This window comes from Bufo gargarizans, chromosome 9 (assembly GCF_014858855.1).
Source record: "Bufo gargarizans isolate SCDJY-AF-19 chromosome 9, ASM1485885v1, whole genome shotgun sequence".
NCBI classification, from domain to species: domain Eukaryota; kingdom Metazoa; phylum Chordata; class Amphibia; order Anura; family Bufonidae; genus Bufo; species Bufo gargarizans.
Window position 1 is genome coordinate 186,057,515 of NC_058088.1, and position 27,289 is coordinate 186,084,803.

Below are 27,289 nucleotides of genomic sequence, written 5' to 3' on the forward strand. Positions count from 1 at the left end.
GTGACCAACAGAAGAGTGCCTGACAGAAGAGTGCCCGATAGAAGAGTGCTCGATAGAAGAGTGCCCGACAGAAGAGTGCCCGACAGAAGAGTGCCCGACAGAAGAGTGCCCGACAGAAGAGTGCTCGATAGAAGAGTGCCCGACAGAAGAGTGCTCGATAGAAGAGTGCCCGACAGAAGAGTGCTCAATAGAAGAGTGCCCGACAGAAGAGTGCTCGATAGAAGAGTGCCCGACAGAAGAGTGCTCGATAGAAGAGTGCTCGATAGAAGAGTGCTCGATAGAAGAGTGCCCGACAGCAGAATGCTCAACAGAAAAGTGCTAGATAGCAGAGTGACCAACAGAAGAGTGCCTGACAGAAGAGTGCCCGACAGAAGAGTGCTCGATAGAAGAGTGCCCGACAGAAGAGTGCCTGACAGAAGAGTGCCCGACAGAAGAGTGCTCGATAGAAGAGTGCCCGACAGAAGAGTGCTCGATAGAAGAGTGCCCGACAGAAGAGTGCTCGATAGAAGAGTGCCCGACAGAAGAGTGCCTGACAGAAGAGTGCCCGACAGAAGAGTGCTCGATAGAAGAGTGCCCGACAGAAGAGTGCTCGATAGAAGAGTGCCCGACAGAAGAGTGCTCGATAGAAGAGTGCCCGACAGAAGAGTGCTCGATAGAAGAGTGCCCGACAGAAGAGTGCTCGATAGAAGAGTGCCCGACAGCAGAATGCTCAACAGAAAAGTTCTAGATAGCAGAGTGACCAACAGAAGAGCGCCTGACAGTAGAATGCCCAATAGCAGAGCGTTCGACAGAAGAGTGCCTGATAAAAGAGTACCTCTTTAATATTGTCAGTTGGAGTGTTTCCATTAACCCCTAGACGACCGCCGCCATACATGTATGGCAGAAGTCGCCACTTTAAAGGGAACCTGTCACCGGGATTTTGGGTATAGAGCTGAGGACATGGGCTGCTAGATCGCCGCTAGCACATCCGCAATACCCAGTCCCCATAGCTCTGTGTGCTTTTATTGTGTAAAAAAACGATTTGATACATATGCAAATTAACCTGAGAGGAGTCCTGTACCTGAGATGAGTCAGGGACAGGACTCATCTCAGGGTAATTTGCATATGTATCAAATCGTTTTATGATTGCATTTTACTCATTTTTGACTAAAAATCTTTTTTTCAATTGGCCTCTATTAAAAATATTGAGCCTTTCTGTCACAAAGGGTTAAGTGTGTGACTGGTACTTTCACTTTGTGCCGGGTCATCTAATAAACTCTTATCTATAAACTACTGAGACGTCATAAACACTTACCGTATTTTTCGCCCTATAAGACGCACATAGGTTTTAGAGGAGGACAATAAGAAAAAAAAATAATTTTCATTAGACCTCAGGTCAGATCACCGGTCAGACCCCCAATGTTAATCAGACCTCAGATTAGACTCCCAATCAGACCTCAGCTCAGACCCCCAATGTGAATGACCCCCAATGAGACCTCAGATAAGAGCCCCATGCCTCTCACGAGCCCCTATATCAGCCCCCATGCCTCTCATCAGCCCCCATTGCCATATTTCAGACCTTATATCAGCCCCCATGGCTATATTTAAGCCCCCATTATCAGCCTCGATGCCATGTTTTTTTTACCTTTTTTTGGACGGATCCGGCATTCCGGTATTTTGAATGGTAGGTAAGGGGTAGTTCTCTTTCCTGTCCCTATTGCTGACCATTCGTTAGGACATTGACCCCCTAAGGCTCTGACGCTCCTCCCTATTGATGTATTACAGGCGCTGGTGTCTGGTAGGTGATATATACAGTACCACCATCAGACCAAGTCTTCTATGTTTTGCATATTTATTGTAAATGTGTCCACAACAGCATAAGATACCGCACATCTGTTTCATATTTGTTAATCTCTAGGACGAAATTTCATTTCTGTCATTTTTAACGAGTAATGATCCCCTCTGAACGTCCTCCAGGTAACACCAGCGTGTCCGTCCTTTTCAGGCCCATGTTCTCCCCGCAGGTACAAGCCGTTCAAATTGGATCCACCGCAGTCAGTCCCACCAGCCGCCCTGATACTTTTTTGCACAGTGAGCTTGGGCAAGTTTATCGTTGTCTTTATCGTGCGTGCTGAATGGTTCGCTAGCACTATGAACCAGGGAGTTGCCTGCAAATCGGAAAAAAAAAGAAGCTTGATAGACAGATATGGAGTAGATATGCCGGCTGATACCCAACATTCAGGAGCATCTGTATAGTCCACATGTCTGCAGAACGATGTGAACCTACATACCCACCACTATCATGGTCAAAAATATAAGCCCTCTTTCTCCTTCCACCAGTGATCACACAGAAGGTCAAAGTGTTTTCTTAAGGCAGCCCTCCGCTTCCACATAAAAGTTTAGCTGCAGAAGGGAGAGTACACATACATCGTGCCCTATCTTCTGACATCCAAGATGTCCTTGGCTCTTCTAAGCATCAGTAGTCCGAGACAAACTCTGCTGCTCTCATAAGCAGCATTGGACAGTTAGGAAGAATCCTCGACTAATTATACTTCATTTTCATCAGATGAACTGAGCAGTAGTGTGCGTCCATCTCGGACATACACACTCACGGACTAATTTTTCCACGGTAAGCCAGTGGTGACTATGGTAAATAACACAAAGATGCCAAATGAACCAGTATCTGTCACGGCTGAGGATGGGGGAAACCCTCGGCCGTGCAGGTGGTGGGAGATGGTCGCTGCTTGACCAGGACAACAGGATTAGGGAGCAGGTCACCTCCTATCACGTCCCTAACCTGACCCTAACTCCTAGCTGCATGGGCCGACCTTTAAGGTAAGAGGACCCACGCTCAGGAACCTCGGAGCCCTAACTCAGTATCAGGTTTTGTATTGTAAGGGCGTTTTTAAAGTACTCAGTTGAGTCTCCACCTGTCATGGATGGTGTTGCATAAAACTAGAAGACACAAATAAAGATCCGACTGACTTGATCCCAAACTAAGGAGCATAAGGACGAGCCCTATAAAAGCCCTAGAGCTCTCCCTGACTGCTCAGCCCATGCAAAGATCTTTATGATAGATAATTGCATGCCCTCGTACCTAGACTGTGTGACACCTGAAAACCCTATAATAGTGAGGGGACACGACCACCGGCTCCCTACACTTAATACGGAGGGAGTCAGGGTCACCTAGGATCAAGCCAACAGGAAAACACAAATAAAGGAACAGACTTATCTGAGGAACCAGCAGTTGCAGCATCTAGCAGTGAGAACAATCCAGGAAGTTGTATAAACCGCAAAGTGATGCAGTATGGGAGGGGATATAAAGGGATGCAATCAGTGCAACTAGATGACAACTGAGAGGGGGAAACGAGATGACAAAACGAAACCAAAACAAAAGAAACTCAAGCAAGAGGTACTGAAGAACGTCTGTCAGAGCTTCTCAGAGATCTGGCGGTGACACCACCCCATTTAGGCTAGTGAGGTTTATTTACTTGTTATTATTCTGTATGTGATTTTTTTGTGTTATCATAAGTTTAATCACACTTAGTAAATTTATTTATTCACTTAGCCTGCGTAAGCTTATTCATTCTCAAATCTTTTGAATTCACGTTACGTTACAGGTGTTCTTACCTGCGGTGCCTTCAACGAATTTACCGATGTACAAAGTGTAGGACCACTTTTCTCCGCTAAGTCTAAAATCCCTGTATATGGCGTAGGTTCGCTTATTGTCAAAATCTTCTAAATCCACACGGAGATTAAATTTACCTATAAATCCAAGCAGAACGTGTCAGACATTGTAGTGGTTTCTTTATAGGTGGCATTTCAAGTTATCTTTATATACAGTAACTGTGATTTTTAGAGCAGTTCCACACCGACATAACTTCAATCTAAAGATCTAGGCTGGTTTTGATGTGCTAATAATGAGTAGTGGCGCTGCTCAATTCCTGGACACCAGGAATCTATAAAAACTCAATTTATTGATAGAAGAACAACATGTTCTTCAAAAATATCCTAAATCTGAAGAAGGAGCCCGTCTGGCCCTGAAACGCGTTGTCCTTCTGTCACTTAATGGAGTTTCTATTGATTGTTGGTGTCTGTGAATTGAGCAGTGACACTACACATTATTAGTACATTGAATTCTCCTATGGCAGGCCCAGGAAGTGGTGGGCAGAAGCCTACCGGACAATTACTGTGAGGCCCACAAGGACGTTGTTCCTCCAACACACCCAGAATTGGTGGCATCTTTTGCTCATAATTTACAGTCCTACCCATATTTCTCTTCTTCTCCTTTGCATGATCTAGGCTGATTGCTAGTACTGCCTGACTAACCCTCCTTTAAAATGAGGTAGTTGTTCTTCATTCCTTCCCTAGCCACCAGGTTGTCAGTCATATCTCACATGCATAGCTTCAATCTGGATTGTCAGCAGTAAATCCACAAGACATGTCAGTGGACATTGAAGGAGTCACTAAGATTATCTTCGGGGACAATAATGACACCAGCATTTATGTGATGACCACCAATTGATCGCTACCTCTGGATGTAAGCCGGTGAATATTCTCATTACCCAACCAGAATTCACCGAGATGATTTCCAAACCCTCTTTTGTAGGTCTCCCAGTCTTGGTTAAAGTCTACCGAACCGTCCACACGTCTCTGAAACACCTGGAAAGACAGGTGGATTTAGTAATGTTCTTCCTTATATCCTCTTACTGCTGGTAGAAGGGAGGTATTGAAAAGACACAGTGGTGTATGGAGCCACAGGTAAATCAAAGCTTGGTAGACAACTATAGAGCACTCAAGGGGTTACTCCAGGAACCAGCCAGGGAGTCAACGTCAGAAGAGTCAGTAGAAGCCAAATCAGAAACAAGGAGTTAACCCAGAAGCAAACCGAGGTCTAATGCACTGGAAGGTCCAATACTGCTCATATTATGGAGAACAAACCTGAGCCAGCAAACAAATGACTCACAGTCATTGACACGCAGTAATTGCCTGACTTCAATCCACGGCAAAGGGCTGGGATTGGACACTAAGACAGGAGACTAAAGCCAAACTGGATAAATTCATAATAAAAAAGCCAATTTTCTGAAGGTTTGGCAACATTGTTCAGACTGTAACTATGCTCTTAGATCAATGTTTGGCATGATGCCTCCTGATGATACCTCAAAGACCTTCCTTTTCCCCCTTCCTCTCCCCTTTCCTTCCATTTTTTGTATTGCATCTTATATGTTTCCCCCACCCCCTTCACTCGTCTTTCCCTTTCCAAAACTCTGCATGGTTGTCTAAAGGTGCAGTCCTTATTGTAAACTTACTATCCATCCTCCTCCATCCGTAGTCATGTCACATAGCACCATCAGAGGCTGCATGCCGTCTGGGTATATTGTGTACCAGCCATCAAGAACCACGCCGTGGTCCCTCAGCTCCTTGCAGTTCTTTGCAGCTACAAAATAGATGGACACAGTTATGTATTTCTTCGGACTCTCCATGTTACTTGAGGACCATGAAATATCTTTTTACTTTATGTACATATGCAAAATATAATAATAATTACAGATTATGGAGAAGCAATACTGCGTGCACTCGCAAATTCAGCTGTCACATTACTTCACCTGTACTAATTCAGAGTCCCATCCTATATCATACCCCAGAGCTGCACTCACTATTCTGCTGGTGGAGTTACTGTGTACATACATTACTTATCCTGTACTGATCCTGAGTTACATCCTGTATTATACCCCAGAGCTGCGCTCACTATTCTGCTGGTGCAGTCACTGTGTACATACATTACTTATCCTGTACTGATCCTGAGTTACTTCCTGTATTATACCCCAGAGCTGCGCTCACTATTCTGCTGGTGCAGTCACTGTGTACATACATTACTTATCCTGTACTGATCCTGAGTTACATCCTGTATTATACTCCAGAGCTGCACTCACTATTCTGCTGGTGCAGTCACTGTGTACATACATTACTTATCCTGTACTGATCCTGAGTTACATCCTGTATTATACTCCAGAGCTGCACTCACTATTCTGCTGGTGCAGTCACTGTGTACATACATTACTTATCCTGTACTGATCCTGAGTTACATCCTGTATTATACTCCAGAGCTGCACTCACTATTCTGCTGGTGCAGTCACTGTGTACATACATTACTTATCCTGTACTGATCCTGAGTTACATCCTGTATTATACTCCAGAGCTGCACTCACTATTCTGCTGGTGCAGTCACTGTGTACATACATTACTTATCCTGTACTGATCCTGAGTTACATCCTGTATTATACTCCAGAGCTGCACTCACTATTCTGCTGGTGCAGTCACTGTGTACATACATTACTTATCCTGTACTGATCCTGAGTTACATCCTGTATTATACTCCAGAGCTGCACTCACTATTCTGCTGGTGCAGTCACTGTGTACATACATTACTTATCCTGTACTGATCCTGAGTTACAGCCTGTATTATACTCCAGAGCTGCACTCACTATTCTGCTGGTGCAGTCACTGTGTACATACATTACTTATCCTGTACTGATCCTGAGTTACATCCTGTATTATACTCCAGAGCTGCACTCACTATTCTGCTGGTGCAGTCACTGTGTACATACATTACTTATCCTGTACTGATCCTGAGTTACATCCTGTATTATACTCCAGAGCTGCACTCACTATTCTGCTGGTGCAGTCACTGTGTACATACATTACTTATCCTGTACTGATCCTGAGTTACATCCTGTATTATACTCCAGAGCTGCACTCACTATTCTGCTGGTGCAGTCACTGTGTACATACATTACTTATCCTGTACTGATCCTGAGTTACATCCTGTATTATACTCCAGAGCTGCACTCACTATTCTGCTGGTGCAGTCACTGTGTACATACATTACTTATCCTGTACTGATCCTGAGTTACATCCTGTATTATACTCCAGAGCTGCACTCACTATTCTGCTGGTGGAGTCACTGTGTACATACATTACATTACTTCTCCTGTACTGATCCTGAGTTACATCCTGTATTATACTCCAGAGCTGCGCTCACTATTCTGCTGGTGCAGTCACTGTGTACATACATTACTTATCCTGTACTGATCCTGAGTTACATCCTGTATTATACTCCAGAGCTGCGCTCACTATTCTGCTGGTGGAGTCACTGTGCACATACATTACTTATCCTGTACTGATCCTGAGTTATATCCTGTATTATACTCCAGAGCTGCGCTCACTATTCTGCTGGTGCAGTCACTGTGTACATACATTACTTCTCCTGTACTGATCCTGAGTTACATCCTGTATTATACTCCAGAGCTGCGCTCACTATTCTGCTGGTGAAGTCACTGTGTACATACATTACTTATCCTGTACTGATCCTGAGTTACATCCTGTATTATACTCCAGAGCTGCACTCACTATTCTGCTGGTGCAGTCACTGTGTACATACATTACTTATCCTGTACTGATCCTGAGTTACATACTGTATTATACTCCAGAGCTGCACTCACTATTCTGCTGGTGGAGTCACTGTGTACATACATTACTTATCCTGTACTGATCCTGAGTTACATCCTGTATTATACTGCAGAGCTGCACTCACTATTCTGCTGCTGGAGTCACTGTGTACTTACATACATTCTTACCTGGATCAATCGGAGTGTATGGGTCACCTTTTTCTCCTGTGCCTCCTAAAGAAGAATGACAACAGGTGATTAGGTCTATAAAGAAGAGAGATGAGACGTCTTACCCGTGCAGAATACCAGCAGGTGATGCCCAGATCCCTCTACGTGCCAGTGATCTACATGGGGCGTATAAGGTTTCTGATTTTCAGAATTGGGCGGTGCATCCCGACTGTCACGGATGGGTTTTAACATTCGTATTATCCCTGATCGCACTTAGATCAGCAGTATTACCACCTAGGTGTGCAGACATTGTAATGTACTTGTTCTGGCGCCCCCTGGTGTTCTTCAGATTTTCTTCCAGAGCATCCATGTAATGTGTCCAATGCAAGTAAGAAGAAACCGATTCTTATTGTCTGGATGCACAAATGTCAAGAACCCGTCTACCGCCCGTGTACATGAGGATGCGCGTGGTGGTCCTGAGCTACTTAACACCTGCACAACGACCACCAGCACTGAACACAAGGTGGACATGCTGAGAGGGAATCAAACGAATGCTAGGTGGCGCCATAACACATTTCTAGCAGGTACTGCAGATCAGTCCCATCTGTATCAATACCAGACACAGCCCGGAGACTGACGCTGGGTTTTCTAACCTCATATAGTCCCTTAAATGAATGTATAAGAAGGTAGGTTCTACAAATGTTCCTACCCCTGACATTACCTTTCTCTCCAGTTGGTCCCAGTTTTCCTATTTGGCCAGGAAATCCCTGATCACCTAGATACAAAGGAATATATAAGAAAATAAAACAATTAACTGTAAGAAAATCATTTTGTGGTAACGGCCGCCCTTTATTCGTGCTGGCTCGGCTATTTCCATCAGCTCGATAGAAGTTGGCCGCGCATGCGCAGTGCGCTTCCCATGAAACTGGATGACATCTGCCAGAATATGTGGAGTTGTTTAAAGTCAGTCTGTCTTCACTACAGCGCAGGCAGTTCATCAAAGTCAGGACTGATAACCTCAGCAGTGCTTATGGTGGCCTGCTCCACCCAACAAGAGAAGACTTTAAACACTGGTCCGCCATGTTGAAGAAGACCTTGCTGCTCGCACTACCGTTGTCCCGGGGTGGACCTCAAAGTTGTCTGCCCAAGACTTTTCTTCTGTACACCAGCCAACCAGCAGGACTGATGACCACCGAGTGGAGGAGGTCCTAGTGTCGAAGCTTCTCTTTGAGGTTCTGAAACTTCCACTCGGGATTTTGAATACACCTGCAATCCCCTCACTTAACAGAGACAGGAGGGGTAAGAAACTGAGCTAAGAGACTGTGATACAGAGATCAGCTAGAGACCAAGTATGTGTTGTAGCACAAAAGGGCCATGCGGTACAGTGCATAGAACACCAAGAAACAGAGAATTGACTTTGATATTTGTGGTGGTTGAGAGGGAGAGAGAGAACCCTCATACCATGGTCTTTGCTGGAAGTTATGAGGTCGGCAAGAACTGGATTCCAAAGTCAAGATCAAGATTCTCAGAGACTCTGTAAGTTTAGGATCCAAGAAGATCAGAAGTGAAGAAGACACTCCTTGTTAGTCCAACAAATAGTTTTTTTAGTTTTTTTTAAAGAAATCTAATGGTTCCAAAGTGGTTTTCTGTTAAATGAGTAGGGGCTATATTACTAAAACTATGGTGAACTTTACAATATTTTGAGATGGGTTGAAATAAATTAAAGTGGAAGAACCAGGTGTGGAATGTGTTTTAAGGGTATTTTACAAGAAATAATTGCCATTTGAATACATAAGCACTAATTGGTTCTTTCCGTTTAATTATTATATGACCTTAGAGATTCCTTATAATGTTAAGATTGTTAGTTAACCTATACAAAGCCATTGTTCTGTGTCCGATAGCCATCAGACCATCAGAGTGGTTAAAGGGCCCTTTACAGGGACCGAGAATCTGAAAGATGATCGCTAACAAGCGTTCATAGGAACGCTCGTTAGCGATTAGCTGGCGGTGTAAATGTACCGCCAATTACCCGATGACCGAGCGAAACGCTCATTCATCAGGTAATCCGATAGTTTATGCGGTCACAAAAATCATTTGCCAGCAGCAGATTGTGCTGTGTAAACACGATCTAGCTGCCAACGAGACAGTATGGGGAAGAGCGACTGGCATTAGCGATCACTCCTCCCCATACTCTGGAGGACATCGGTGGATGCAGCGTCTCCTCCACCAGCGATCAGCAGATTCTCGAGAAGGAACGATTCCTTCCCGATAATCTGCTGCTCTATCGTCCCATATAAAGGAACCTTAAGACATGCATACTGGACATGCGGGACTGAGAGGTATAAACCTTGGTGCAGAAAGACGAAGAAGGAAAATCAGTCCAGGTAGGACATTGTATGCCCACGTGGGTAGCACAGAGACGGGAGCTCCCCCATTGTGTTATTATTTACTTTCTGTATGTAATTTGTTTTACGTTATTAGTCACACATACTAAATAGTTTTGCCTGTGTGAGCCTATTTATTCCCAATTCTTCAAATTGACGTTAAAGCACCTCAACCTGTTGTCAGGTATGCGACCCAACATCTGAGCTGTAAAGCTGGCCATACACATATGATACAAGTCATGTGAATCCGCCGACATTGATGGGACTGTCCAGCTATGTCATGTATGAAGGGTCGGTGATGTGATTGCCCCCCATTTCAAAAATTTTTGTTCCCTCTCCCCATTGAAATGTGGGAAGAAATAGTCATGTGACTCAAAATCAGCTCCTCCGTGATCACAGCTCTCTGCATATAGGTGTAGGTGATAAGAAGGAAGGAGAGACCGTGGCTGAAGCCACATGTACTGCCAGCCCAAAACATCAAAATGGCACCTCACTACTCCTGCTTTGGCCTTTAGACCACCAGGTCCTCCTCCCTCTGGCACTAAAATACTTCCACCAGGCTACAGCTCCCATCATCTCCATTGATCAGCAGTTTGAAGGTGTTGTGGTGCTTGGGCAGCGCTGAGCACTGTGTATAGAATTAGCAGCCACACAGAAACAGCCCACATGTAGAAACCATACTGTAACACTAAAGGCAGAGATTACTGTGTACACGCACATATTAAAGAATATATATATATATAATTATAATTTATTTTTACCTTTATATCCCTGGGGTCCTGGAGGTCCCTGCAGTCCCGGGTGTCCTGGGATCCCTGGGCATCCTCTTAGAATAGCCAGTTTGCCTGATTCATCAACACCGATCCATTTTACTACTGTCAGGAGGTATAACGCAAGGATTGTCAAATGTTCTGTTACGGATAGGTTGTCCGGTTTATAAAAAACATATTTTGAAATGTTTTATTAAGGAATTCTGTGTTTATTAAACTGGACCTTCTTTTAGCCAGAGCGGAGCGTGAGGGGTGACTACTAGTGTCTGGTTCTCACGTGCATTACACGGACAGATCATTGATGGTAATGAGAACTGTGTAATACCTTATATAACATGAGGTGGCGCTGCAGGATCATTCACCAGGTAACATCAAAGATGTGACGGGTCATAGAGGGGAACATATAAGGAAAATGTATTTACCTGAAATTTTCATTTCCTGTAGTCCTTAGGCAGCACGGTCACAAATGGGTTAAAACCCCCTAGGTACAACTACATAGAGACATGTTAATAAGCAGTAATGATCAATCAATCAAATAACGAGTCACCATGGACCCTATGAAGCCGAGCATAAGGAGAGAGCCGGTGTATTTTTATACAGCAATAATATATTTATTAAAGGTCAGGAAAGTTGGGCCGCCTACGGACTACGGAAATGCAAATTTCAGGTAAATAAATGTACATTTTTCTGGACGTCCTATGGCAGCACAGTCAAGAATGGGACGTACAAAACGGTGTTCAAGTGGGTGGGACAGAAGATTACATTCAAATATTCTACGGTAAAAGTAAAGGCCTATGCAGTGACAATGTCCAGCCTGTAATTCCTCATTTAGGGCTCATGCACACAAACGTATTTATATTCCGTTTCCGTTAGTTTTTTTTTTTTTTACAGGTCTGTATACGGAACCATTCATTTCAATGGGGTTTGAAAAAAGTGGAAATGAGACACGGAGTGTGCATTCCGTGTCCGTATGTCTGCATGTCCGTTCCGCGGACAAGGACAGGCATTGTTACAACGGGTCTGCAAAAAAAAACGGATGCAACATGGACAAACGTGACGCATATGTCATTCGTTTCTTTTTGCCAATCCGTGTTTTACGGACCACAAAATACATACGGTCGTGTGCATGAGCCCTAAGGGTGAAGATGTTGATCCACGTCGCAGCATTGCAAATTTGTTCCAGCGGTATGTACCCCAGTTCAGTCGAGGCGATCGCAGCGCTTCCTAAACCTTTAATGACAGGAAAACTTTCCATTTTTTTCCGTTTTTATTTTTTTCACTCACGTTTTTATTTCTTCATACACATAGCCGTATGAGGGCTTGTTTTTTGCAGGACAAGATGCACTTTCTAATGGCACCATATACGGTTGGTTAAAATGTGGTGGGAAAGGGGGGAAAAAACTCCAAATGTGGTGGAATTATAAACAAATAAACACCATTCCACCAGTTTGTTTTTTTTACACCATTTCCTGTGTGGTAAAACTAACCTATTACTTTTATTCTCCGGATCAGTACGATTACCACAGTGATACCACATATGTATAGTTTCTCTTGTGTTTTAATGCTAAAAAATAAAAGTTAAAAAAATATTTCTTTTCATTGCCATATTCTGACCCCTCTAACTTTCTTGTAGTTATGTGCATGGAGCTGTCTAAGGGCTCAGTTTTTTGTGGGACAATCTGTACTTTTCAAAGATACCATTTTGGGTTGACTACAACTTTTTAATCACTTTTTATAGAACTTTTTGCTGGAGGTGAAACGACCAAAAAACGGCAAATCGGCCATTTTGATATTTTGTTTCCCGTTTCGTCGTTTTCTGTTTGGGAATAATGTTTCTATATTTTAATAGCATGGGCATTTTTGCACGCGACAATGATCATGGTGTGTATTTTTTTTTTATTGTTTACGTATTTTTATTTTTAATTATTAAAATTTTTAGATTTTTTTACATATTTAAAAATAAAATATATATACCGGTATATATATTTTTTTACACTTTTTTTTAATAGTTCTCACAGGGAACTATAACAAGCAATCATCAGATTGCTTGTCTCATAGATTCCAATGCATTAGCGAGCTAATAACAATTTTGCTACATTCCTATTGAGCTCTGCCACAGGAGGGGAGTGCTTTTTTTTGTGGAATCAGAGAAAGGGGGCACTAATGGGGGCATTATTCTTCCTGGGGCACACTAATGGGGGCATTATTCTTACTGGGGGCACTAATGGGGGCATTATTCTTACGGGGGGCACTAATGGGGGCATTATTCTTACTGGGGGCACTAATAGGGCCATTATTCTTCCTGGGGGGCACTAATAGGGCCATTATTCTTCCTGGGGGGCACTAATAGGGCCATTATTCTTCCTGGGGGGCACTAATAGAGGAATTACTCTTACTGGGGGCACAAATGGTGGCATTATTCTTACTGGGGGCACTAAAAGGGGCAATATTCTTCCTGGGGGCACTAATGGGGGCATTATTCTTACTGGGGGCACTAATGGTGGCATTATTCTTACTGGGGCGTACTAAAGGGGGCATTATTCTTACTGGGACGTACTAATGGGGGCATTATTCTTACTGGGGGTACTAATGGGACCATTACTGTTACTGGGGGCCCTAATGGGGACATTACTATTACTGGGGGCACTAATGGGGGCATTATTCTTATGGGGGCACTAATGGGGACATAATTCTTACTGGGGCACGCTAATGGGGCATTATTCTTACTGGGGGCACTAATAGGGGCATTATTCTTACTGGGGCACACTAATGGGGCATTATTCTTCCTGGGGGCACTAACGGGGCATTATTCTTCCTGGGGGCACTAACGGGGCATTATTCTTCCTGGGGGCACTAACGGAGCATTATTCTTACTGGGGGCACTAATGGGGGCATTATTCTTACTGGGGGGCACTAATGGGGCCATTACTCTTACTGTGGGCACTAATGGAGGTATTACTATTACTGGGGGGCACTAATGGGGGCATTAATATTACTGGGGGCACTAATGGGGACAGTATTAATTCTGTGGGGCACTAATTGGGACAGTATTAATTCTGGGGGCATTACTATTACTGGTGGCACTAATGGGGGGGGCACTATTGGGGGCATTACTATTACTGGGGGCACTAATGGGGGCATTATTAAAGGGTTTCTACCACTTCGTTTTCACATAATTAGGTGTCAGACACTAGCGATCCGCTAGTGTCTGCTCTGCCAAACTATCCTGCTATAATAGCTTTTGGGGCAGCCGTTTACCTAAAAAAAGAACTTATATTGATATGCTAATGACCCTCCAGGTGCTATGGGGGCGTCATTAGCACCTAGAGGATCGGTCTACCTTCTCAAGATGCCGCCGCCCAGCGCCTCCCTCCAGCCCGCCCATCTGCTTCGGAATGTGATCAAACGGACGACTTCACGCGCATGCGCCGTGCGCGGCTGTATTCGGCGCATGCGCAGTAAATGTCCGACCGCTTCCCTGCTCAGACATCTCCACTGCGCCTGCGCCGATGACGTCATAGTGCTCCATCGGCGCAGGCGCAGTGGAGATGTCTGAGCAGGGAAGCGGTCGGACATTCACTGCGCATGCGCCGAATACAGCCGCGCACGGCGCATGCGCGTGAAGTCGTCCGTTTGATCGCATTCCGAAGCAGAGGGGCGGGCTGGAGGGAGGCGCTGGGCGGCGGCATCTTGAGAAGGTAGACCGATCCTCTAGGTGCTAATGACACCCCCATAGCACCTAGAGGGTCATTAGCATATCAATATAAGTTCTTTTTTTAGGTAAACGGCTGCCCCAAAAGCTATTATAGCAGGATAGTTTGGCAGAGCAGACACTAGCGGATCGCTAGTGTCTGACACCTAATTATGTGAAATCAAAGTGGTAGAAACCCTTTAATGCTGCGGGGCACTATTGGGGCATTATTAATTCTAGGCAGCACTAATGGGGGGGCATTAATATTACTGGGGGGCATTAATATTATGGGAGCCACAGTATGACAGCGAACTTAACACCCTGTGTTAAGCCACGCCCCAAAAACAACACCCCCTTTGGGGGTGTGGCTTAACTTGGCCGTTAATTTTTGTTGGTAAAGGTGGCAACCCTACCTACAGACAGGGAGCCCAGAAAGGCTTTGAGGGAGCTGGAGATATGTCTATGTAAGGGGCGGATAATGTGCTGCAATCTAATACACATCAGGGGAGGGACAGGCACCTCACCCTGTATACAGCTCGGTATCTCGGCAGGATAGACTTATTTCTTTATGTTGTAAGACCTTGTCTCCATCATGACCTAGAGAGAAATAAGATATACTGCCCCGTCTTCCTGCTTTGCTTTATGGAGTCCGTGGTGATTGGTTAATTGATTAATTGATCGTTACGTCTTATTAACCAGTCTCCTGACCTGATCCTCCTCATACAGATGATTATTTGTTGCACTGGATCAGTCTAGACCCAACCTGCGGCCCTCCAGCTGTTGCACAACTACAACTCCCAGCATGCCCGGGCAGCCTTCAGTTAGCCTACAGCAGGACATGATGGGAGTTGTAGTTTTACAACAGCTGGAGGGCCGCAGGTTGTACATCCCTGGTCTAGACAGTGATCTGTAAGCGCAATACTATAGTAGCCTAATTTCTCCCCTTTCAGGATTCAAGGTCTTTCCTGCACTGATACATTGTAACAAGCTCTGCAGCTGTATGACGAGGTTAGAACAGGCCTGGCTGCGTAAAGCTAATGAGACCAGAAGCACAGATCTTGACCATGATGAGGGATTGTAAGGAAATGTTGCACAACTTGTATATATACAGGGCTTTAGTTTAATAGCAATGGACAATTCCTTTAAGGAAATACACTTATCCGCTTGGAGTGATACGTATAACATGTGACCAGTCACTGATATATTTAGAATGTAAGCTCTTCTGTCCAGAACGCAGCGCGCGACAGCTTCACGAGGTAGTTACAGCTTGTAGAAATGCATGGAGCCACGTGTAGACACAACCTTCTCGTCCTGTGGCCACCACAAGACGTGAGGTTCAAAGGAGGTCCTGGAGCTGTCACACATGGGTCACGTTACAGAGACAGAATCAGTTCTTCAAGGCGTCTGTCACTTACCTGGACAGGTGTCTTCTGCCTGGCTGCAGAGCAAGATTGTGCCAAGGAGGAGGCCCAGTATGGTTTGTGGTGAGAAGATCATGGCTTCTTCTCTGATCGCTGGTTTTACCTCCTGGTATAGCAGAACTTATAACGTTCCCTCTGTCCCCGCGCACTGGATATACTGTGTGTTTTGGAAAATCAAGGTAATGAGGCCATTGACCCGTATTGATTTGTAGGGAGAAAATAAGGCACCAGAGGAACCGAGTCTTGTGTAACCTAGTAGGCCATCGGTTTGGTTGTCAGCCAGACTGCCACTGTCACGGACGGTGTACAGGAAACAAGGCAAAGCAACATGCATAAATGACTCGCTGGATCCAAAAGCTAAGGAACAAAAGGGAGACCCCTGCAGAAGACCTGGCACTTTCCCTGGCTGCTCAGCCTATGCAAAGATCCGAATGGTGGAGGTTTGCATATCCACGTACCTTGACTATATAACCCCTGAGCACCCTACAATAGTGAGGGGACACGACCACCGGCTCCCTACACAAGATACGGAGGGAGTCAGGGTCACCTGGGATCCAGCAAACAGAAAATAACAGATAAATGTTCAACACTTAACTTTGTAGCAGAGAGGAGAACAAGATCAGCATGCACACACACTCCAGGAAGAAGTATAAGCCGCCCAGAAAAGCATTCTGGGGAGGAATTTAAAGGGAAGCAATTAGTCCAACACATGACAGCTGAGAGAGGCTAACGAGATGAGGAACTGAATACCACAACAAAGAAAGTCAAGGAGGAGGTTCTGAAAGGCCTCTGTCAGAGCTTCTCAGCTGTCTGGTTGTGACAGTACCCCTCCCTCTACGAGTGGACTCCGGACACTCAGAACCCACCTTCTCAGGATGGGACCTATGGAAAGCCCTGATGAGACGAGAGGCCTTAATGTCCGTCACTGGGACCCACATCCTTCTCCTCAGGACCATACCCCTCCCAATGAACAAGGTACTGAAGAGAACCGCGGACAAGACGAGAATCCACAATCCTAGAGACCTGAAATTCAAGATTCCCATCAACCATAATCGGAGGAGGAGGCAAAGGCGAGGGTACAATGGGTTGAACATAAGGTTTCAATAAGGACTTATGAAAAACATTATGGATCTTCCAAGTCTGAGGAAGATCAAGACGGTATGCAACAGGATTGATGACAGACAGGATTTTGTAAGGCCCAATAAACCTAGGACCCAACTTCCAGGAGGGAACCTTCAATTTGATATTCTTGGTGGACAACCACACCAGATCACCAACATTCAGGTCCGGACCAAGCACACGTCTCTTATCTGCCACACGCTTATATCTCTCACTCATGCTCTTTAGATTATCCTGAATCTTTTGCCAAATAGATGACAAAGACGAGGAGAATCTGTCCTCATCAGGTAAACCAGAAGACCCCTCTCCCGAGAAAGTCCCAAACTGCGGATGAAACCCATATGCACCAAAAAATGGTGACTTATCAGAGGACTCCTGCACGACGGTTATTTAAAGCAAACTCAGCAAGGGACAAAAAAGAACACCAATCCTCTTGATTCTCCTGCCACAAAACAGCGCAGATATGTCTCCAGATTCTGATTGACGCGCTCTGTCTGGCCATTCGACTGCGGGTGGAAAGCAGAAGAGAATGACAACCGAACCCCCAAGCGAGAACAGAAAGCCTTCCAGAATCTGGAAACAAACTGCGTGCCCCTATCAGAGACTATGTCTGAAGGAATACCAGTGCAATTTGACAATGTGATCAATAAATGCCTGCGCCAGCGTCTTAGCATTGGGCAAACCAGGAAAAGGGATGAAATGCACCATTTTGCTAAAACGGTCCACCACCACCAGAATCACAGTCTTCCCCGAGGAACTGAGGCAGGTCCGTTATGAAGTCCATGGACAGATGTGTCCAAGGACGGGAAGGAATGGGTAAGGGAAGGAGAGGACCTGATGGCCGTGAATGAGGGACTTTGGCACGAGCGCAAGTCTCGCAGGCTGCCACAAAACCCTCAACCGACTTACGAAGCGCAGGCCACCAGAATCTCCGAGCGATGAGATCCAGTGTGGCTCTTACCCCCGGGTGCCCAGCAAGGACCGTATCGTGGTGTTCCTTAAAAATCTTGTGTCTTAAAGCGAGAGGCACAAACAACCTCCCAGGAGGACAAAGATCAGGAGCCTCTGACTGGGCTGCCTGCACCTCTGCCTCCAATTCAGGAAAAAGAGCAGAGACCACCACACCTTCAGCCAAAATGGGACCCGGGTCTTCAAAATTCCCGCCTCCCGGAAAACAACGTGACAGGGCATCTGCCTTCACATTCTTAACTCCAGGGCGGAACGTGACAACAAAATTAAACCTAGAAAAGAACAAAGACCATCTGGCCTGTCTCGGGTTCAGACGCTTGGCTGACTCCAAGTAGGCCAGATTTTTATGGTCAGTAAATACGGTAATAGGGTGTCTGGCTCCCTCTAGCCAATGGCGCCATTCCTCAAAAGCCAACTTGATGGCCAACAATTCCCTATCTCCCACATCGTAATTTCTCTCTGCGGAGGAGAGTTTTCTTGAGAAAAAGGCACACGGTCGCCAATTGGCAGGAGAGGAACCCTGAGACAAGACCGCCCCCACACCCACCTCAGAAGCATCAACCTCAACTATGAAGGGTAAAGAAACATCAGGTTGCACCAAGATGGGAGCGGAAGCAAAACTCTCCTTGATATCAGAAAAAGCCTTACGCGCCTCTACTGACCAAGAAGAAAAATCTACCCCCTTTCTGGTCATATCAGTGAGTGGTTTAACAATAGAGGAATAATTCAAAATGAACTTCCTGTAATAATTGGCAAAGCCCAAAAAACGCATCAGCGCCTTCTGATTCTCAGGAAGCTCCCACTCAAGCACAGCGCGGACCTTCTCGGGGTCCATGCGAAAACCAGAAGCGGAGAGAAGAAACCCCAGAAATTGAATTTCTGGAACCGCAAACACACATTTTTCCAGTTTCGCATATAATTTATTCTCCCGCAGAATGAGCAAGACCTGACGTAAATGTTCCTTATGAGTTTTGAAATCAGGAGAAAAAATCAAAATGTCATCCAAATACACCAATACAAATTTTCCCATCAAATGATAAAAAATGCTGTTCACGAAATGCTGAAAAACGGCTGGGGCATTCATCAAACCAAAAGGCATAACCAAATTTTCAAAATGGCCCTCAGGGGTATTGAAGGCCGTCTTCCATTCGTCCCCTTCTCTGACCCTGACCAGGTTGTATGCCCCTCTTAGATCTAATTTGGAAAAGACTTTAGCCCCAACAATCTGGTTAAATAGGTCCGGGATCAGAGGAAGCGGATAAGGGTCACGAATTGTGATACTGTTCAGCTCCCTGAAATCCAGACAAGGTCTTAAAGAACCATCTTTTTTCTTAACAAAGAAAAAACCAGCGGCAACAGGTGACTTTGAGGGTCGTATGTGTCCCTTTCTCAGACTCTCAGAGATATAAGTACGCATAGCGATCCTCTCAGGTTGGGAAAGATTGTATAAACGAAATTTAGGCAGCTTGGCGTCTGGGATGAGATTAATAGGGCAATCATACTCCCTGTGCGGGGGCAAATCCTGAACTCCACTCTCAGAGAAGACATCTGAAAATTCAGAGAGAAAAGATGGTACAGTCTTAGTAGCAACCTCAGAAACAGATGTCGTGAGGCAATTCTCTCTGCAAAAGTCACTCCAACCATTTATTTGCCTCGCTTGCCAATCAATGGTGGGGTTATGTTTAGTGAGCCAGGGTAGCCCCAACACTAGAGGGGTAGGCAAACCGCTAAGGACGAAACATGACACATCCTCAACATGAGCATCACTCACAATTAAACGGATATTGTGAACTATGCCCTTTAATGATTTCTGAGAAAGTGGAGCGGAATCAATCGCAAAAACCGGAATATCCTTTCCCAAAGTGCGCACCTGGAAACCATGAGTTATCGCAAATTGATTATCAATGAGATTGACCGCTGCTCCACTATCCACAAAAATCTCACAAAAAATGCTCTTGCTCTCTAGCGCCACCCTAGCAGGCAGGACAAAACGGGAACTACAAGCAAACGGAAAACCTTCAATTTCCGCCTCAACCCTGCCAATAGTAACAGACGGAACATTTTTAAAAGATTTTTTCCTCTTTGTTTCTTTATTATTCCCAGAGAACTGCCTGAATCTCCTAGAGGGACAAATATTTGCCAAATGATTTATACCTCCACAACAAAAACAAACCCTCTCATGCGGGCTGAATCTTCTATTGTCAGAAGCAATCAACCCCAGCTGCATGGGCTCCTGCTCAGAAGGGGCTGACAGCGACTGAGACCCCTGCGCAGAGAATGGGACCGCTGCACAGTCCTGGGACCGAGTATGACAGGAAGGAGAGATCTCTCCTCTCTCTCTAAGACGCCTGTCAATACGAACGGCCTGAGACATAGCAGAGTCCAAAGAAATAGGCCTTTCATGAAAGGCAAATGCATCTTTCAATCCCTCTGAAAGACCATGGCAAAATTGACTTCGGAGTGCAGCATCATTCCAACCAGTATCAGCTGCCCAACTCCGAAATTCTGAGCAGTATATTTCTGCGGATTGTTTACCCTGGCATAAGAGACGTAGTCTAGACTCCGCCAGAGCAATACGATCCGGATCATCATATATCTGACCCAGGGCTAAAAAGAATTCATCCACTGAACGGAGGGGCCGTGCCCCCTCCGGCAGCGAAAAGGCCCAGGACTGAGCGTTACCCCTGAGCAGCGATATAATGATCCCCACCCTCCGTTCCTCATCACCAGAAGAATGGGGAAGAAGGCGAAAATGGAGTTTGCAAGCCTCTCTGAAACGCACAAAATTCTCACTACCCCCGGAGAACGTATCCGGGAGCGAGATCTTAGGCTCAGAACAAACTCCATGAACGCAAGCTGAACCGGTCACTTGAAGCTGAGACAAAGTCTTACGGAGGTCAGCTACCTCCAATGAAAGACCCTGGAAGCGTTCAGCCAAAAGTGAAACCGGATCCATGCTTAAGACGGTTTTGGCGGCTTATAATGTCACGGAATGTGTACAGGTAACAAGGCAAAGCAACATGCATATATGACTCACTGGATCCAAAGCTAAGGAACGAAAGGGGGACCCCTGTAGAAGACCTGGGACTTTCCCTGGCTGCTCAGCCTATGCAAAGATCCTAATGGTGGAGGTTTGCATATCCACGAACCTTGACTATAAAGCCCTGAGCACCCTACAAAAGTGAGGGGACACGACCACCGGCTCCCTACACAAGACACGGAGGGAGTCAGGGTCACCTGGGATCCAGCAAACAGATATTAACATATAAAAGTACACTTAGCTTTGAAGCAAACAGGAGGCCAGATCAGCGTGCACACACACTCCAGGAAGTAATATAAGCCGCCCAGAAAAGCATTCTGGGGAGGCATTTAAAGGGAAGCAATTAAGACATGACAGCTGAGAGAGGCTGACGAGAGGAGGAGCTGAATACCACAACACAGAAATTCAAGGAGGAGGTTCTGAAAGGCCTCTGTCAGAGCTTCTCAGCTGTCTGGTTGTGACAACATTACATTATTATCCTGTGCTGATCCTGAGTTACATCCTGTATTATACTCCAGAGCTGCACTCACTATTCTGCTGGTGCAGTCACTGTGTACATACATTACTTATCCTGTACTGATCCTGAGTTACATCCTGTATTATACTCCAGAGCTGCACTCACTATTCTGCTGGTGCAGTCACTGTGTACATACATTACTTATCCTGTACTGATCCTGAGTTACATCCTGTATTATACTCCAGAGCTGCACTCACTATTCTGCTGGTGCAGTCACTGTGCACATACATTACTGATCCTGTACTGATCCTGAGTTACATCGTGTATTATCCTCCAGAGCTGCACTCACTATTCTGCTGGTGCAGTCACTGTGCACATACATTACTGATCCTGTACTGATCCTGAGTTACATCGTGTATTATCCTCCAGAGCTGCACTCACTATTCTGCTGGTGCAGTCACTGTGTACATACATTACTTATCCTGTACTGATCCTGAGTTACATCCTGTATTATACTCCAGAGCTGCACTCACTATTCTGCTGGTGCAGTCACTGTGTACATACATTACTTATCCTGTACTGATCCTGAGTTACATCCTGTATTATACTCCAGAGCTGCACTCACTATTCTGCTGGTGCAGTCACTGTGCACATACATTACTGATCCTGTACTGATCCTGAGTTACATCGTGTATTATCCTCCAGAGCTGCACTCACTATTCTGCTGGTGCAGTCACTGTGCACATACATTACTGATCCTGTACTGATCCTGAGTTACATCGTGTATTATCCTCCAGAGCTGCACTCACTATTCTGCTGGTGCAGTCACTGTGTACATACATTACTTATCCTGTACTGATCCTGAGTTACATCCTGTATTATACTCCAGAGCTGCACTCACTATTCTGCTGGTGCAGTCACTGTGTACATACATTACTTATCCTGTACTGATCCTGAGTTACATCCTGTATTATACTCCAGAGCTGCACTCACTATTCTGCTGGTGCAGTCACTGTGCACATACATTACTGATCCTGTACTGATCCTGAGTTACATCGTGTATTATCCTCCAGAGCTGCACTCACTATTCTGCTGGTGCAGTCACTGTGCACATACATTACTGATCCTGTACTGATCCTGAGTTACATCGTGTATTATCCTCCAGAGCTGCACTCACTATTCTGCTGGTGCAGTCACTGTGTACATACATTACTTATCCTGAGTTACATCCTGTATTATGCTCCAGAGCTGCACTCATTAATCTGCTGCAACTGTGTACATATGGAAACCAAACAAGAACCACCATGCAACAAAAAATCATGTGTGGAAACATCTCTACAAAACCAAATTGCAAGCACCACACATGTAATACAAACACATCTTTAGGCTACATGCACGCGACCATATGTGTTTTGCGGTTAGTCTAAAATATACTAAAATACATAATGTGGCTCTATATATGAAAAAGTCTATCCCTACCCCATCGGTTAACCCTCAAAACCATATAATTCTATAAATATATGAAATCTACAAAACAATATCGCACATATGGTCCACAATAATTACACAGAAATATCTCATCCAAAGATGTAAGATATTGGCAAGGGGTGCATAGCCTAAATAATCTCCCCATGATTGTAGTTCTGAAAAAAATAGTAAACGTGATAAACTTGTAAGGCGTCCATACCTATGGACATCATCCGACACCGTACGTGAAGAACAAAAGTTGTTAAAGTGCAAAAGTGCTCAGGTGAAAAACGTGTCCGTGTATACAAAACATGCAGAAAAATAATAATAAATACATTAAAAAAAAAAAATTCATGTGAAACATCCATCATTAGTTGACCTTGTGATGAACCATATAGAATATACCTTGATTTGCGGTGACCAACATGTTAAAAAAGGATGCACCCCTTGTCCCTTGTATTTCTAAAATATCAATTGTAGTCCCAACACTTTTCAACCATGATCCAGGAGAACACATACGGTAAATAAGATAAAGATGACATTTCATAAAAGTAGAGATAGGAACTGCCGACCTCCATATATGACCATTAAGCCTATACGTCAGTAAATCCATATCTTCCACCAGCATCCCTCATAGTGGTCGCCATTAGTAATGACAACAACAATACAGGTATAATCCAAAAACGCCAATAAATTCCCACCACTTGTCAGCTATCACGGTTAGATGCCTTAGGAATAAAGTTATAGAGATCCAAAAATAGATGTTGTCAGAGTCTTTGTGATGCTTTGGCCTATAAGTCTATGGATCGGTATCTTCCGCCTTCATCCCACACAACGGTCTCCGTTAAATTCAGAGAGACGTTTATTCTAAAAAATTATAAAATGTGTAAATCAGACGAACATGAAAAATATACAACTGTCAAAACCTAACATACACCCAATTAAAATAACAATCAGTTAAAAAGTTGTAAAATACTAGCGGTTCAGGTCAGAGGAGCGAAGCACAGGGAGGTATAGAAACGGGGCATAGCTATACCTGCAAAGTCAGCCCACCCAGGTAATCTCATTAACAGTATACCGGTTAGTCAGTTTTTTGCGGGTGAGGAGAATTTGTTCAACTGAGCGGGCCTTAGAATTTAAGGCCGAGGAGCTCCAGTACTGGCTTAGGCTGGGTGAGAGGCCTAGGTCAGGATTCGGGGGATACTATATCTCCTTATGGAGAGCACCTAGTTGGCACCTCATCTGCCGACAGCTGTTTCAGGGTGAATTCCCCTCATCAATGCAGGGTAGAGAGTACTGGCTTAGGCTGGGTGAGAGGCCTAGGTCAGGATTCGGGGGATAATATATCTCCTTATGGAGAGCACCTAATTGCCACCTCATCTGCCGACAGCTGTTTCGGGGTGATTACCCTCATCAATGCAAGGTAGAGAGTACTGGCTTAGGCTCGGTGAGAGGCCTTGGTCAGGATTCAGTGGGGCTACTATATATTCTTATGGAGAGCACCTAATTGACGTGAGGAGTCTTAGGCCAGGCTGGAATTCTGGGAAGAGATTATGCAAATAAGCTCTTTGCAATCTCAGATGTTGCAGGAGCATTGTCTGGCCTATAAGACTCTTCACGCTGATTAGGCGCTCTCCATAAGGAGATGTACTATCCCTAAAATCCTGACCTAGGCCCCTCACCCAGTTAGGCCAGTACACTCTGCTCTGCTATGGTATGGGGTAATCACACCGAAACAGCTCCCTGCAGATGAGACCCTGGCTTCATTATTATCTGTTATGTCTCATGGCCTGTTTCAAATACCAAACATTGACTGATAGCAGGGATCAGCAACCTCCGTCACTCCAGGTGTTCTGTAACTACAACTCCCACAGTGCTCCATTCACTTATATGGGAGTTAGAAGAACAGCTGAGCATGCTAGGAGTTATAGTTTACCAGCAGCTGGGGTAGCGAAGGTTGCTGATCCCTGACTTGTAGGATAGCTGCCTTACATCTGGTGGCATTAGAGGCAGAGCTTGCTAACAGCTCATTCGCATACCCTCTTCTTATAGTTTTCTCAGGGGCGCACATGCTTGTCACCTATTGGATAGGCTTGGCGCCTCCAACTAAAGTAGACAAGCTGGAAAATGAGGACCTCAAAGAAAGAGTGTAAAAAACAAGAAACAGGGAGATGGGAATACCCCTTTCAAGTGGTTGTGTCACAAAGCATATTCACAATTTTTCAAACCAGGACCTGGATCGGAATATTTTTGTAATTGAATGCAATTAAAAATGTTGTATAGCCAGTGAGCTATTCAATGAAATGCATCTGTATAGCTCTAGCGCCACCTGCTGTTTGTTCTCTTCCTTATTTTCTGTCCATCTCACCGAGCTGGTCGCACACGTTCAGTTTAAATCTTCAACTGCCACCAGCCATACAGTTGCAAGAAAAAGTATGTGAACCCTTTGGAATGATATGGATTTCTGCACAAATTGGTCATAAAATGTGATCTGATCTTCATCTAAGTCACAACAATAGACAATCACAGTCTGCTTAACTAATAACACACAAAGAGTTACATGTTACCATGTTTTTATTGAACACACCATGTAAACATTCACAGTGCAGGTGAAATAAGTATGTGAACCCTTGGACTTAATAACTGGTTGAACCTCCTTTGGCAGCAATAACTTCCACCAAACGTTTCCTGTAGTTGCAGATCAGACGCGCACAACGGTCAGGAGTAATTCTTGGCCATTCCTCTTTACAGAACTGTTTCAGTTCAGCAATATTCTTGGGATGTCTGGTGTGAATCGCTTTCTTGAGGTCACGGCCACAGCATCTCAATCGGGTTGAGGTCAGGACTCTGACTGGGCCTCTCCAGAAGGCGGATTTTCTTCTGTTTAAGCCATTCTGTTGTTGTTTTACTTCTATGCTTTGGGTCGTTGTCCTGTTGCAACACCCATCTTCTGTGGAGCCTCAGCTGGTGGACAGATGGCCTTAAGTTCTCCTGCAAAATGTCTTGATAAACTTGGGAATTCATTTTTCCTTCGATGATAGCAATCCGTCCAGGCCCTGACGTAGCAAAGCAGCCCCCAAACCATGATGCCCCCACCACCATACTTCACAGTTGGGATGAGGTTTTGATGTTGGTGTGCTGTGCCTCTTTTTCTCCACACATAGTGTTCTGTGTTTCTTCCAAACAACTCAACTTTGGTGTCATCTGTCCACAGAATATTTTGCCAGTTCTGCTGTGGAACATCCAGGTGCTCTTGTGCAAACTGTAAAGTGCAGCAATGTTTTTTTTGGACAGCAGTGGCTTCCTCTGTGGTATCCTCCCATGAAATCCATTCTTGTTTAGTGTTTTACGCATTGTAGATTCGCTAACAGGGATGTTAGCATATGCCAGAAACTTTTGTAAGTCTTTAGCTGACACTCTAGGATTCTTCTTCACCTCATTGAGCAGTCTGCGCTGTGCTCTTGCAGTCATCTTTACAGGACGGCCACTCCTAGGGAGAGTAGCAGCAGTGCTGACCTTTCTCCATTTATAGACAATTTGTCTTACCGTGGACTGATGAACAGCAAGGCTTTTGGAGACACTTTTAGAATCCTTTCCAGCTTTATGCAAGTCAACAATTCTTAATCGTAGGTCTTCTGAGAGCTCTTTTGTGCGAGGCATCATTCACATCAGGCAATGCTTCTTGTGAAAAGCAAACCCAGAACTGGTGTGTGCTTTTTATAGGGCAGCTGTGACCAACACCTCCAATCTCATCTCATTGATTGGACTCCAGTTGGCTGACACCTCACTCCAATTAGCTCTTGGAGATGTAATTAGTCTAGGGGTTCACATACTTTTTCCACCTGCACTGTGAATGTTTACATGGTGTGTTCAATAAAAACATGGTAACATTTAACTCTTTGTGTGTTATTAGTTTAAGCAGACTGTGATTGTCTATTGTTGTGACTTAGATGAAGATCAGATCACATTTTATGACCAATTTGTGCAGAAATCCATATCATTCCCAAGGGTTCACATACTTTTTTCTTGCAACTGTATGTTCTGTTAGAAGCTCTGTCAGTTATAGGGAAAAAGCTGCAGCAGAAAGGGTACGCCCTGTGAGCTGCCAGGCTGAAGATAATCTAGCAGACCAATTGGAGAAATGAATGTAGAGATCTCTGGATCCATGTGAGGTGCAGGGCTGGTTCTAGCTTTGTCATTGTCATGGACTATATGAGGTCTGATTTTCATTTTTTTACATCAATCACGGCATAAATCCTTTAAGCCCTGTCCTTTTTGCTAAATTGGTGTAGAATTGAAAAAATGTACACATTCCCTAAATAATAATAAATTCCCTCCATGGTTTGCATATGTTTGATAGAACATTGAACCAAACA

At 44.7% G+C, this 27,289-nt stretch overlaps 1 protein-coding gene across 2 annotated transcripts; it reads right to left on the bottom strand.

Moving 5' to 3' along the window:
* Nucleotides 1–1,727: 1,727 nt before the first annotated feature.
* Nucleotides 1,728–15,999, bottom strand: LOC122946682 (ficolin-1-B-like). 2 transcript variants are annotated; one of them, XM_044306446.1, is made up of 9 exons: nucleotides 15,856–15,993; nucleotides 11,172–11,240; nucleotides 10,741–10,854; nucleotides 8,317–8,370; nucleotides 7,617–7,661; nucleotides 5,289–5,416; nucleotides 4,512–4,641; nucleotides 3,610–3,744; nucleotides 1,728–2,147 (listed from the first exon to the last, which is right to left on the bottom strand). In XM_044306446.1, exons 2-9 carry the CDS (start codon nucleotides 11,182–11,184, stop codon nucleotides 2,035–2,037), a joined length of 732 nt encoding a protein of 243 aa, XP_044162381.1. In that variant the 5' UTR covers nucleotides 11,185–11,240; nucleotides 15,856–15,993; the 3' UTR covers nucleotides 1,728–2,034. The 2 variants fall into 2 exon arrangements, with proteins under 2 accessions (XP_044162381.1, XP_044162380.1); XM_044306445.1 differs by lacking the exon at nucleotides 11,172–11,240 and having other exon boundaries at nucleotides 1,731–2,147; nucleotides 15,856–15,999.
* Between the last annotated feature and the right edge of the window lie 11,290 nt (nucleotides 16,000–27,289).

Bases quoted from the DNA above. Each gene is read 5' to 3' on its own strand.
- LOC122946682 (XM_044306445.1), bottom strand. From the start codon at position 15,937: ATGATCTTCTCACCACAAACCATACTGGGCCTCCTCCTTGGCACAATC. The intron at 4,642-5,288 runs GTAAGTTTACAA...CTGTCTTTCCAG, and splicing joins CGGATGGAGGAGGATGGATA to GTGTTTCAGAGACGTGTGGA. The intron at 2,148-3,609 runs GTAAGAACACCT...TCCGATTTGCAG, and splicing joins ATTCGTTGAAGGCACCGCAG to GCAACTCCCTGGTTCATAGT.